The 12,037-nt window shown below is 57.8% G+C and overlaps 1 protein-coding gene across 1 annotated transcript; it reads left to right on the plus strand.

Annotated features, from left to right (window-relative positions):
• The first annotated feature begins 7,128 nt into the window (after nucleotides 1–7,128).
• On the plus strand, nucleotides 7,129–11,937 carry LOC133357713 (DNA damage-induced apoptosis suppressor protein-like). Its single transcript, XM_061575807.1, has 4 exons — nucleotides 7,129–7,369; nucleotides 8,749–8,970; nucleotides 10,942–11,083; nucleotides 11,803–11,937. The coding sequence occupies exons 1-4, from the start codon at nucleotides 7,257–7,259 to the stop codon at nucleotides 11,935–11,937; spliced, it is 612 nt and encodes a 203-aa protein (XP_061431791.1). The 5' UTR covers nucleotides 7,129–7,256.
• Nucleotides 11,938–12,037: the final 100 nt, after the last annotated feature.

The following is a 12,037-nucleotide window of genomic DNA, read 5'->3' on the forward strand; positions in this document are numbered from 1 at the left end:
AGGTCCTTAATGATCGTGAGCAGAGGGTCAGGGACTCCGAAAGCACGAAGAACAACCCATAGCCCAGGCCTACTGATGGTATCATAGTCCTTGACCAGGTCAATAAAGCAGAGATGTAGGTCTTGTTGGAATTCCCTACACCTCTGCTGTAGCAGACGGACAGAAAATATGGCATCCGTGCAGGACCGCCCTTTCCTGAAACCACATTGAGGCTCCGCAAGCCTCTCCTCAGCATTCCTGGCAAGGCGATGTTGAATAATCCTTGTCAGGACCTTTCCCGGTACACTGAGGAGTGAGATGCCCCTGTAGTTGTTACAGTCTGTGCGGTCTCCCTTCTTAAAGATGGGGACCACAAGGGCATCCTTCCAATCCTGCGGAACCCGTCCAGCGGTCCAGACTGTGGTTATGATGTCATGTAGGGCAGTCTGTGCACAAAAACGCCACCCTCCCTCAGCATTTCGCTTGGGAGATCATCTCTGCCCGGTGTCTTTCCTGGTCTCATACACTGGATCGCCTTCAGTACTTCCTCAACAGATGGCACCTCAGCCAGCCACTCACAGGGGGTGACTTCTTCAAATATTTGAGGCACCGCTTTGTCCCACGATTTTTTCCATATCGTGGGATTTCCCTTCCCCCAGGACTTCACAGAAATGCTCAGCAAATCTGCAAACCTGTTCCTGGGGGTCGGAGATTGGATCACCGTTTTTTCCCCTGATGATGGTAAGATGTGTGGCGCTGCACACACACTGACACACTTACACTCACTGACACACACTTACACACACTCACACACTGACACACACTTACACACACTCACACACTGACACACACACACTTACGCACACACACTGACGCACACTGACACACACACACTGACACACACACACCGACACACACACACTGACACACACACTGACACACAGACACTGACACACACTGACACACACACACTGACACACACACACTGACACACACACACTGACACACACACACACTGACACACACACACACTGACACACACTCAGTGACACACACACATTGACACACACAAACAGACACACACACACTGACACACACACACACTGACACACACACACACTGACACACACACACACTGACACACACACACACTGACACACACAAACAGACACACACACTGACACAAACACACACTGACACACACACACACTGACACAAACACACACTGACACACACACACACTGACACACACACTGAGTGTTTCCTGTGACGGACGTTCTCCCCGAGTATCGCGCGACAATGCGCTCATGAATGATTGAGTCAGTGACAGCATCAGCCGCCACAATGGACAGCGAGAGAGACAGGGAGAGAGAGACAGGAAGACAGAGACAGAGAGAGAGACAGAGGGACAGAGAGAGAAAGAGACAGAGAGACAGGGAGAGACAGCGAGAGAGAGACAGAGAGACAGGGAGAGAGAGACAGAGACAGGGAGAGAGACATGGAGACAGACACAGAGAGGGAGGGAGAGGCAGAGACAGAGAGACAGGGAGACAGACAGAGACACAGAGACACAGACAGAGAGACACAGAGACAGAGAGACAGAGACACAGAGGGACAGAGACACAGACAGACGCACACAGACAGAGACACAGAGGGACAGAGGGAGGGGCAGAGGGAGACGCGCAGCTCACAGAGCGCGGCGCTGAGCGAATAATTCATCAGCACCGAGACCCCCCCCCGCCCCTCCTCCCCGCCCAGCAGCCCCTCCCCCCCGCCCACCCCCCCCGTCCCAGAAGAAGCCTGCGGCTACACACAAAGACAAAGGTCACCCGCATAGCGTTAAAGAGGCAGTGGGGGCAAGTGCTCTTGGCGAACAGACCGAAGGTACGAATGAAGTGTAACATTCGTAAAAAGGTAGCGCACTGGGGGGGGGGGGGGGGGGGGGGGGTGGTTGTGGCCGGTACCACACACACACGCACACACACACGCGCACACACACACGCACACACACACACGCACACACACGCGCGCACACACGCATACACACACACGCACACACACACGCACACACACCCGCACACACACACGCACACACGCACACACACGCGCACACACACGCACACACACGCACACGCACACACACACGCACACACACGCACACACACACACACGCACACACGCACAGACACACACACACGCACACACACACGCACACACACACGCACACAGACACCGACACACACACGCACACACACACACGCACACACACACACGCACACACACACACGCACAGACACACACGCACACGCACAGACACACACACGCACACACACACACACACGCACACACACCCGGCCGCCTTTGTCTCCCCAGTGCTGTCTACTCTACCCACCCCACCAGGTAGCCCACAGAAGGCCGAGGCGACCTTCGGGGAGGCCCAGCAAATGATTCGAGTGCAGTAATCGTCGTACATACACACACATGTGTGTCACGTGTGTCACTCACACACGTGTGTGTGTGTCACTCACACACGTGTGTGTGTCACGTGTGTCATTCACATGTGTGTCACGTGTGTGTCACTCACACACACACGTGTGTTACTCAGCCACGTGTGTCACTCACGTGTGTGTCACGTGTGTCATTCACATGTGTGTCACGTGTGTGTCACTCACACACACGTGTGTTACTCAGCCACGTGTGTCACTCACGTGTGTGTCACGTGTGTCATTCACATGTGTGTCACGTGTGTGTCACTCACACACACGTGTTACTCAGCCACGTGTGTCACTCACGTGTGTCACGTGTGTCATTCACATGTGTGTCACGTGTGTGTCACGCACACACACACACGTGTGTTACTCAGCCACGTGTGTCACACACGTGTCACGTGTGTCATTCACATGTGTGTCACGTGTGTGTCACTCACACACACACACGTGTGTTACTCAGCCACGTGTGTCACTCACGTGTGTCACGTGTGTCATTCACATGTGTGTCACGTGTGTCACTCACACACACACACACGTGTGTTACTCAGCCACGTGTGTCACTCACGTGTGTGTCACGTGTGTCATTCACATGTGTGTCACGTGTGTGTCACGCACGCACGGACACCCACAGACTACTCCCCCCGCCCCCCGTCCCTCGCCCAGCCCCGCCCCTTGACCCCCCCCCCCCTCTCCTCCTCGAGGCTGGGCACCGCTCCGCAGTTGTCACTACCCATAATGCATCTCGCCAGAGCATGTGGCGCACAGGTGCGAGATAGAGACACGAGATAGAGACACGGGTGGTGAGAGAGAGACACGGGTGACAGAGAGAGACACGAGATAGAGACACGGGTGGTGAGAGACACGGGATAGAGACACGGGTGGTGAGAGACACGAGATAGAGACACGGGTGGTGAGATACGGGGTGTGAGAGAGACACGAGAGAGAGACACGGGTGAGAGAGACACGGGGAGAGAGACACGGGGAGAGAGACACGGGGTGTGAGAGAGACACGGTGAGAGAGACACGGTGAGAGAGACACGGGGAGAGAGACACGGGGTGTGAGAGAGAGACACGGGGAGACACGGGGTGTGAGAGAGAGACACGGGGAGAGAGATACGGGGTGTGAGAGAGACACAGGGAGAGACACGGGGAGAGAGACACGGGGAGAGAGACACGGGGTGTGAGAGAGACACGGGGAGAGAGACACGGGGAGAGAGAGAGACACAGGGAGAGACACGGGGAGAGAGACAAGGGGTGTGAGAGAGACACGTGAGAGAGAGACACGGGTGGTGAGAGAGAGCCACGGGGTGAGAGACACGGGTGGTGAGAGAGAGACACGGGTGGTGAGAGAGACACGGGGTGTGAGAGACACGGGTGGTGAGAGAGAGACACGGGTGAGAAAGAGAGAGACACGAGAGAGAGACACGGGGTGAGAGAGAGAGACACGGGGTGAGAGAGAGACACGGGTGGTGAGAGAGAGACACGGGTGACGAGAGAGAGACACGGGTGACGAGAGAGAGACACGGGTGGTGAGAGAGAGACACGGGTGAGAGAGAGACACGGGTGACGAGAGAGAGACACGGGTGAGAGTGAGACACGGGTGAGAGAGAGAGAGAGACACGGGGTGTGAGAGACACGGGTGGTGAGAGAGAGACACGGGGTGAGAGACACGGGTGGTGAGAGAGACACGGGTGAGAGACACGGGTGAGAGAGACACGGGTGATGAGAGAGAGACACGAGTGATGAGAGAGAGACACGGGTGAGAGAGACACGGGTGATGAGAGAGAGACACGGGTGATGAGAGAGAGACACGGGTGAGAGAGAGAGAGAGACACGGGGTGTGAGAGACACGGGGTGAGAGAGAGACACGGGTGGTGAGAGAGACACGGGTGGTGAGAGAGACACGGGTGGTGAGAGAGAGACACGGGGTGTGAGAGACACGGGGTGTGAGAGACACGGGTGAGAGACACGGGTGAGAGAGAGAGAGACACGGGGTGTGAGAGACACGGGTGGTGAGAGAGAGAGACACGGGTGAGAGAGAGACACGGGGTGAGAGACACGGGTGAGAGAGAGACACGGGTGATGAGAGAGAGAGAGAGAGACACGGGGTGTGAGAGACACGGGGTGAGAGAGAGACACGGGTGGTGAGAGAGACACGGGTGGTGAGAGAGAGAGACACGGGTGGTGAGAGAGAGAGACACGGGGTGTGAGAGACACGGGTGGTGAGAGAGAGACACGGGGTGTGAGAGACACGGGTGGTGAGAGAGAGACACGGGTGGTGAGAGAGAGAGACACGAGAGAGAGACACGGGTGAGAGAGAGAGACACGGGGTGCGAGATCACGGTTGCCGCACAATCGATTCCAACGTCGAATCGATTCCGCTTAAATCGATCCGCGTATTTTCGAATCGCGTTTCGTCAGCGCGCGTGCGGAAGTTTGCACGTCCCCTTGCGTGGACCCGTAGCCTCGTCAAACCCCCGCGCATTTTGAGTTTCACCACCGAGGGGACCTTGGGGGTAGGGAGAGAGGGGTTCTTGGGGGTGGAGAGAGGGGGTCTTGGGGGTGGAGAGAGGGGGTCTTGGGGGTGGAGAGAGGGGGTCTTGGGGGTGGAGAGAGGGGGTCTTGGGGGTGGAGAGAGGGGGTCTTGGGGGTGGAGAGAGGGGGTCTTGGGGGTGGAGAGAGGGGGTCTTGGGGGTGGAGAGAGGGGGTCTTGGGGGTGGAGAGAGGGGGTCTTGGGGGTGGAGAGAGGGGGTCTTGGGGGTGGAGAGAGAGGGGGTCTTGGGGGTGGAGAGAGGGGGTCTTGGGGGTAGGGAGAGAGGGGGTCTTGGGGGTGGAGAGAGGGGGTCTTGGGGGTGGAGAGACCCCGTCTTGGGGGTGGAGAGAGGGGGTCTTGGGGGTGGAGAGAGGGGGTCTTGGGGGTGGAGAGAGGGGGTCTTGGGGGTGGAGAGAGAGGGGGTCTTGGGGGTGGAGAGAGGGGGTCTTGGGGTGGAGAGACCCCGTCTTGGGGGGGGTGGGGTGGAGAGAGGGGGGTCTTGGGGGTGGAGAGAGGGGGTCTTGGGGGTAGGGAGAGAGGGGGTCTTAGGGGTGGAGAGAGGGGGTCTTGGGGTGGAGAGAGGGGGTCTTGGGGGTAAAGAGAGGGGGTCTTGGGGGTAGGGAGAGAGGGGGTCTTGGGGGTGGAGAGAGGGGGTCTTGGGGGTAGGGAGAGAGGGGGTCTTGGGGGTAGAGAGAGGGGGTCTTGGGGGTAGGGAGAGAGGGGGTCTTGGGGGTAGAGAGAGGGGGTCTTGGGGGTGGAGAGAGAGGGGGTCTTGGGGGTGGAGAGAGGGGGTCTTGGGGGTAGGGAGAGAGGGGGTCTTGGGGGTGGAGAGAGGGGGTCTGGGGGTAGGGAGAGAGGGGGTCTTGGGGGTGGAGAGAGGGGGTCTTGGGGGTAGGGAGAGAGGGGGTCTTGGGGGTGGAGAGAGGGGGACCTTGGGGGTGGAGAGAGGGGGTCTTGGGGGTGGAGAGAGAGGGGGTCTTGGGGGTGGAGAGAGGGGGTCTTGGGGGTGGAGAGAGAGGAGGTCTTGGGGGTGGAGAGAGAGGGGGTCTTGGGGGTGGAGAGAGAGGGGGTCTTGGGGGTGGAGAGAGAGGGGGTCTTGGGGGTAGGGAGAGAGGGGTTCTTGGGGGTGGAGAGAGAGGGGGTCTTGGGGGTGGAGAGAGAGGGGGTCTTGGGGGTGGAGAGAGAGGGGGACCTTGGGGGTGGAGAGAGAGGGACCTTGGGGGTGGAGAGAGGGGGTCTTGGGGGTGGAGAGAGGGGGTCTTGGGGGTGGAGAGAGAGGGGGTCTTGGGGGTAGGGTGAGAGGGGGTCTTGGGGAGAGAGAGGGGACCTTGTGGGTAGGGAGAGAGGGGGTCTTGGGGGTCAGTTGGGGTCATTACAGGGGTAGATGGAGCTAGGGGGTCTGGGGGCGTCTAGTGAGCGTGGTGGTGGTGAGTGAAGGGTGAGCGTCATGTGATGATGAGTAGAGTGGTGAGGAAGGTGTTGTCGGTAGTGGTGAGTAGGGTGGTGAGTGGTAGTGAGTAGGGTGCTGAGTGCAGGGTGAGCGTCATGTGAGGGTGAGCGAAGGTTCGGGTGAGGAGGGTGGTGAGGTTGAGGTGAGTGAGGCCGGATTGGTGGGCGGCTATTTGGCAGGTGAGCGTGAGGCAAGGTGAGGGTGAGGAGGGGTCGGTAGTGGTGAGGAGGGTGGTGAGTAGTGGCACCTGCTGGGTCTGCCCCGTGACCTCCTGCCAGCGGGCGTTCGACACTTCACGTGATAGCCTCAAGGTGCACGTGGCCTGGCACAAGCGTCGTGGTGACGTCCCCGCCACTTAGTCGCGAATGGCGGTTGTTGTTGTTGGAGGGTGGTGAGTAGTGGTGAGGAGGGTGGTGAGTAGTGGTGAGGAGGGTGGTGGTGAGTGGGGTGAGTAGTGAGGAGGGTGGTGAGTAGTGGTGAGTAGGGTGGTGGTGAGGAGGGTGGTGAGTAGTGGTGAGTAGGGTGAGTAGAGTGGTGAGTAGGGTGAGTAGGGTGGTGAGTGGGGGTGGTGAGTAGTGGTGAGTAGGGTGGTGAGTAGGGGTGAGTGGGGGTGAGCAGGGTGGTGGTGAGGGTGGTGGTGAGTAGGGTGGTGAGTAGTGGTGAGGAGGGTGGTGAGTAGTAGGGTGGTGAGTGGTGGTAAGGAGGGTGGTGGTGGTAGTGGTGAGTAGTGTAGTGGTGAGTAGTGGTGAGTAGGGTGAGTAGTGGTGAGTGGTGGTGAGTAGTGGTGAGTAGGAGGGTGGGGGCTATGCGCGGGCCCGTCCTGGCCGTGGTTCTGGGGGTGCGGGGTCCGGGCCCCCTGGACCCCACGTGTGCAGAGTGCGGCGCGGGGGTCACGTGGGACTCACGTGACCACGTGGGGTGCGACACTCACCACACTCACCTCACTCACCACACTCACCACTCACTCTCACCACTCTCACCACACTCACCACACTCACCACACTCACCACTCACTCACCACACTCACCACTCACCACTCACTCACCACACTCACCACTCACCACACTCACTCACCACACTCACCACTCACTAACCACACTCACCACACTCACCTCACTCACCTCACCCCACTCACCCCACTCACCTCACTCACCCCACTCACCACACTCACCACACTCACCACACTCACCTAACCACACTCACCACACTCACCTCACTCACCTCACCCCACTCACCACACTCACCACACTCAGCTCACCCCACTCGCCACACTCACCACTCACCTCGCCCCACTCACCACACTCACCACTAACCTCACCACACTCACCACACTCACCCCACTCACCTCACCACACTCACCACACCACACTCACCACACTCACCACACTCACTTCACCTCATACAATCCATCATACAATACCACACTACACCATCATACCATACACACCATCATACATTACACAACACACTAAACACACACACCATCATACTATACACACTAAACACTACACACCATACACACCATGATACAATGCACACCACACACCACCATCTGCACTGCTTCCGTATCAGACCTTGCCAATAGATGGCAGCAGTAGCCAGCACTGTGCGGGTGTAGGGGGAGCGGTGGCGCAGCGGTTAGCGCACTGCGGCTACGATCCCGGCGACACAAGTTCCATTCCCGCTCACGATCAATAGCAGCGAGAGCGAAACTCCGAACCGGTCCTGGGCCTCCCCAAGGTCGACTCGGCCTCAAACTAGTACCTGCTGCGGTGTGTGTATAGTAGTGTTGCATAGGCTACACCACCACCACCTCGTGTGCCGTGCCGGCCTTCATAGGTCGCTTGCTGACCGCTAACAGAGGGGGGAGGGGGCGTTACCCTTTGCGTGACCTCACAAAGCCTGCACGCGCTCGGCCCACGTGACCTCAGGACGCAGGCGAGGCCACGTGGGGAGCCGTCGATGGAAGGCGACTCGCGTCCGCCCCCTTGCGGAGTCGGCACGCGGTGACGGAGCGCGTGGCTCGCACGTGGACTTGTTTGAAGTTCGCCAATCATCATCCCCGTCCTGTGCGGGGTAGATAAACTGGGTGCAGTACCCCCACTTTGTTGGGCAGGACGATGAACGGCGATTTGTCCGCCCATAGCAGTGTGGAATTTCCACCACCGGGCTGTCAACGTGGATTCATAATTTTCTCACGAGGTCACCGACACGCTTTGACCGCAGGGGCTTTCTAACTCTCGGTTCGAGCCCACGCGGCCACCCTGGTTAATACCGCGCGCTCTGCGTACGTGCAGGTTGGAGTGTGCGCGGTGCGGACCGGCCGGGGTGCGGTGGCGCTACCGCTTGTGGGTGACGGTGGCGGTGTTGGGGCCCGCCGGGGAGGGGCCCACCGGCCACGGGGCGGGTGGTGGTGGTGGTGGTGGAGGGGAGGTCACCCCGCGACCTCTCGCCTTCATCACGGTGTTTGGCCCCTGCCTGGATGAGTTCATGGGAGGCCCGGCACCCACTTTTAGACGGTGAGATCACACACACGCACACACAATCACTCGCATAATCTTCTAGCAAAAAAAACGAGCGGACCATTATTTAGTTTCACGTATATCCATCTCCGCACATGAACAATGCAAGCGTTTTTATTCTTTACCCATCCCATCAGCGGCACGGTCTAACGCAAGTGCATCACTTCAGCAGCAGCAGCGGTTCGGTACAATCAAACTCTGGACCGCCTTTGACATCCAGTGTCTCGTCAGCAAGAGTCGGGCTCGGCTGGACCCAATGTCGGTGATGTGCGGTGCGGTCCAGTTGCTCTGTGCTGAGCCAATGCTGCCGATATGATGCACTCCCAGATTGAATGCCGTGTGTAAAGCAAGGCCGTTATTATAATATATTCAAATATGCTCAAAATGTCCCCCCCAATATATTGTTGTAAAATATATTTCTGTTTATATGATTGTGGTTATGGTTGTACTTTATTAATCACTAATCTCTGCCATTACATACAATGAAACAAGAAAGGTAAAGAAGAATATACAGAGCAGTGTAACACAATACACTATTAGACATTATTGTTAAAATGTAATAAAAGTCCATCCCATGTGTTACTGAATTTTTTAATATTTTAGGCAGGAAATTCGTTTTCAAATTTAGATTTTTTTTTCTGGGGGGGGCACCCCCAGACCCCCAGGAAGATTTGGTCCTCCCCAAAGTTGACTCCATTGCTACGGCCTTGGTGTAAAGGAATACTCGTGTGTGGGTGTGTGGGTGGGTGTTTTATGTGGATGGACGGATATGGGAGTAGCAGGTGGCGTTTACGGACTCTGCTGTGCGTGGTGATGAACGTGGCTTGTCGCGCTCGTGGGGGGAGCGGTGGCGCAGTGGTTAGCGCCGCTGCGTACGAACCCGTCGACCCGCGTTCGATTACCCCACTCGTGGGCCTCCCCCGGCACAGCGTTCTTCATTGCAAGGCCCGTGGGCCACTGGCGGCCCCTGGTTGCCTGTAGTGCGGCCCCTAAACCTGCGGGCCCTGACAATCACGCAGCAAGTGGCAACACCTCCCGTCGTCATCGTCATCGTCCCCGTGCTGTCAAACCCCCAATGGTTCCCAAATGTGCGGCGGCCCTCCTCACGGCCGACGATGTCTCATCGGCGAAGGTGGGCCGCCCGCCCCTCTGAAAGTGAGCGACAAACGCTGCCCCAGTTCGACTCAACCTTGGTACGAGTACCCGGTGCGACGTGTGAACGTCAGCGCTGGGGAGACAAAGGTTGCCGTGCTCGGTGCTTGCCGTGCTTACCCCCCCCTCGCGTGCTGTGCAGGCCACGGCTCGCGAACAGCGCTTGCCCCAACAGTCTGTCGAAGGCTACACGGCAGAGTTCGCAACCGGGTACCCGATACCCATACCCTACCCGATACCCGGCCGGGTACGGGTACCCGTTTGCGACCCTGGTGCGGCCGGGTACGGGTAGGCCGTGAGTCATTGGTGAGTAACCGTTTGTCACTCATTTCCCAACGTCTTGACTCTTCTCACAATTCAAGTTCATAGAATCAACCCACCCGCGCCTGTAACATGGCTTCATCCCAGAGGTCGCAATCAGGTACCCGATACCCGTACCCTACCTGTACCCGGCCGGGTAGGGTACGGGTACCCGTTTGCGACCCTGGTGCGGCCGGGTACGGGTACGGGTAGACCGTGAGTCACTGGTGAGTCACCGTTAGTCACTCATTTCCCAACGTCTTGTCTCTTCTCACAATTCAAGTTCCTAGAATCAACCCACCCACGCCTGCAACATGGCTTCATCCCAGAGGTCGCAATCGGGTACCCGATACCCGTACCCTACCCGTACCCAGCCGGGTACGGGTAGGGTACGGGTACGGCCGGGTATGGGTACCCGTTTGCGACCCTGGTGCGGCCGGGTACGGGTAAGGAATCAAAACCCGTTTGCGACCTCTGCTACACAGTGGGTGTGTAATCTTCGTCTTTGTTCTGCAGGGCGGTGATGAGCGTGTGGAGAGGGGAGGGAGATCGCGGGGAGGGGGCCGGTGGCCGCGGGCCCATGGGGGAGCCCTGGGCCCTGTTGTGCTGCGCCACCGAACAGTTCTTTGTGGGGCGAACGTTCATCTTCGGCCTGCAGGTGAGGGTCCTGCAGAGTGGCCCAGAAGTCACGTCACGTTGGGTTGTTGTTGTACAGGGTGGGACACATTGGGTTGTTGTTGTTGTTGTTGTGCAGAGTGGGCCCAAAGTCAGGACACATTGGGTTGTTGTTGTTGTTGTGCAGAGTGGGCCCAAAGCCAGGACACATTGGGTTGTTGTTGTACAGGGTGGGCCAAAAGTCAGGTCACATTGGGTTGTTGTTATTGTTGTTGTACAGGGTGGCCCAAAAGCCAGGTCACATTGGGTTGTTGTTGTACAGGGTGGGCCAAAAGTCAGGTCACATTGGGTTGTTGTTATTGTTGTTGTACAGGGTGGCCCAAAAGCCAGGTCACATTGGGTTGTTGTTGTTGTTGTGCAGAGTGGACCCAAAAGCCAGGACACGCTGGGTTGTTGTTGTTGTACAGGGTAGGCCAAAGTCAGGTCACGTTGGGTTGTTGTTGTACAGGGTGGGCCTCCGCATTTAGAATCAACAACATCTGTTGAGAGTAGTTGGCTGCTATAAATGTCCACATGATAAGCCACCTCGTTGAGCTGTCATGTGTTGCCAGGTCGTTTCTCAAGAAGAACAAGAGCTACATTGTAGCTCTGTGAACCTTACCTAGTCAAATAAAACGACGGATTTTAGTTTTCACCACTCCGCCATCACCGCTCCGACATAAATTTTCTCTACCCCCCCCCTCCGCCCCCCACCACTCCTAGCCCCCCTCTCGCCCACACAGAGCCCCCCACTGTACGAGTTTCGTGGCTTCCCACCTGTGGTGTACGCAGCCTCTCCCCCACGGACTCACCGTGCTCTCCATCGTGAAGCGGCTCGCTCAGGTGCACTTTCATTGAGGAAGCTGCGTAATGTTGTCTTGCTGTGGACTGTTGTTGTTGTTGTTGTGCCTTGCAAAACAACAAGGGGATTCTCATAATGCACACCACACACACCATC

The sequence above is a fragment of the Lethenteron reissneri genome, chromosome 59, assembly GCF_015708825.2.
Source record: "Lethenteron reissneri isolate LAM-NWPU_2019-01 chromosome 59, ASM1570882v1, whole genome shotgun sequence".
Classification (NCBI taxonomy): Eukaryota; Metazoa; Chordata; class Hyperoartia; order Petromyzontiformes; family Petromyzontidae; genus Lethenteron; species Lethenteron reissneri.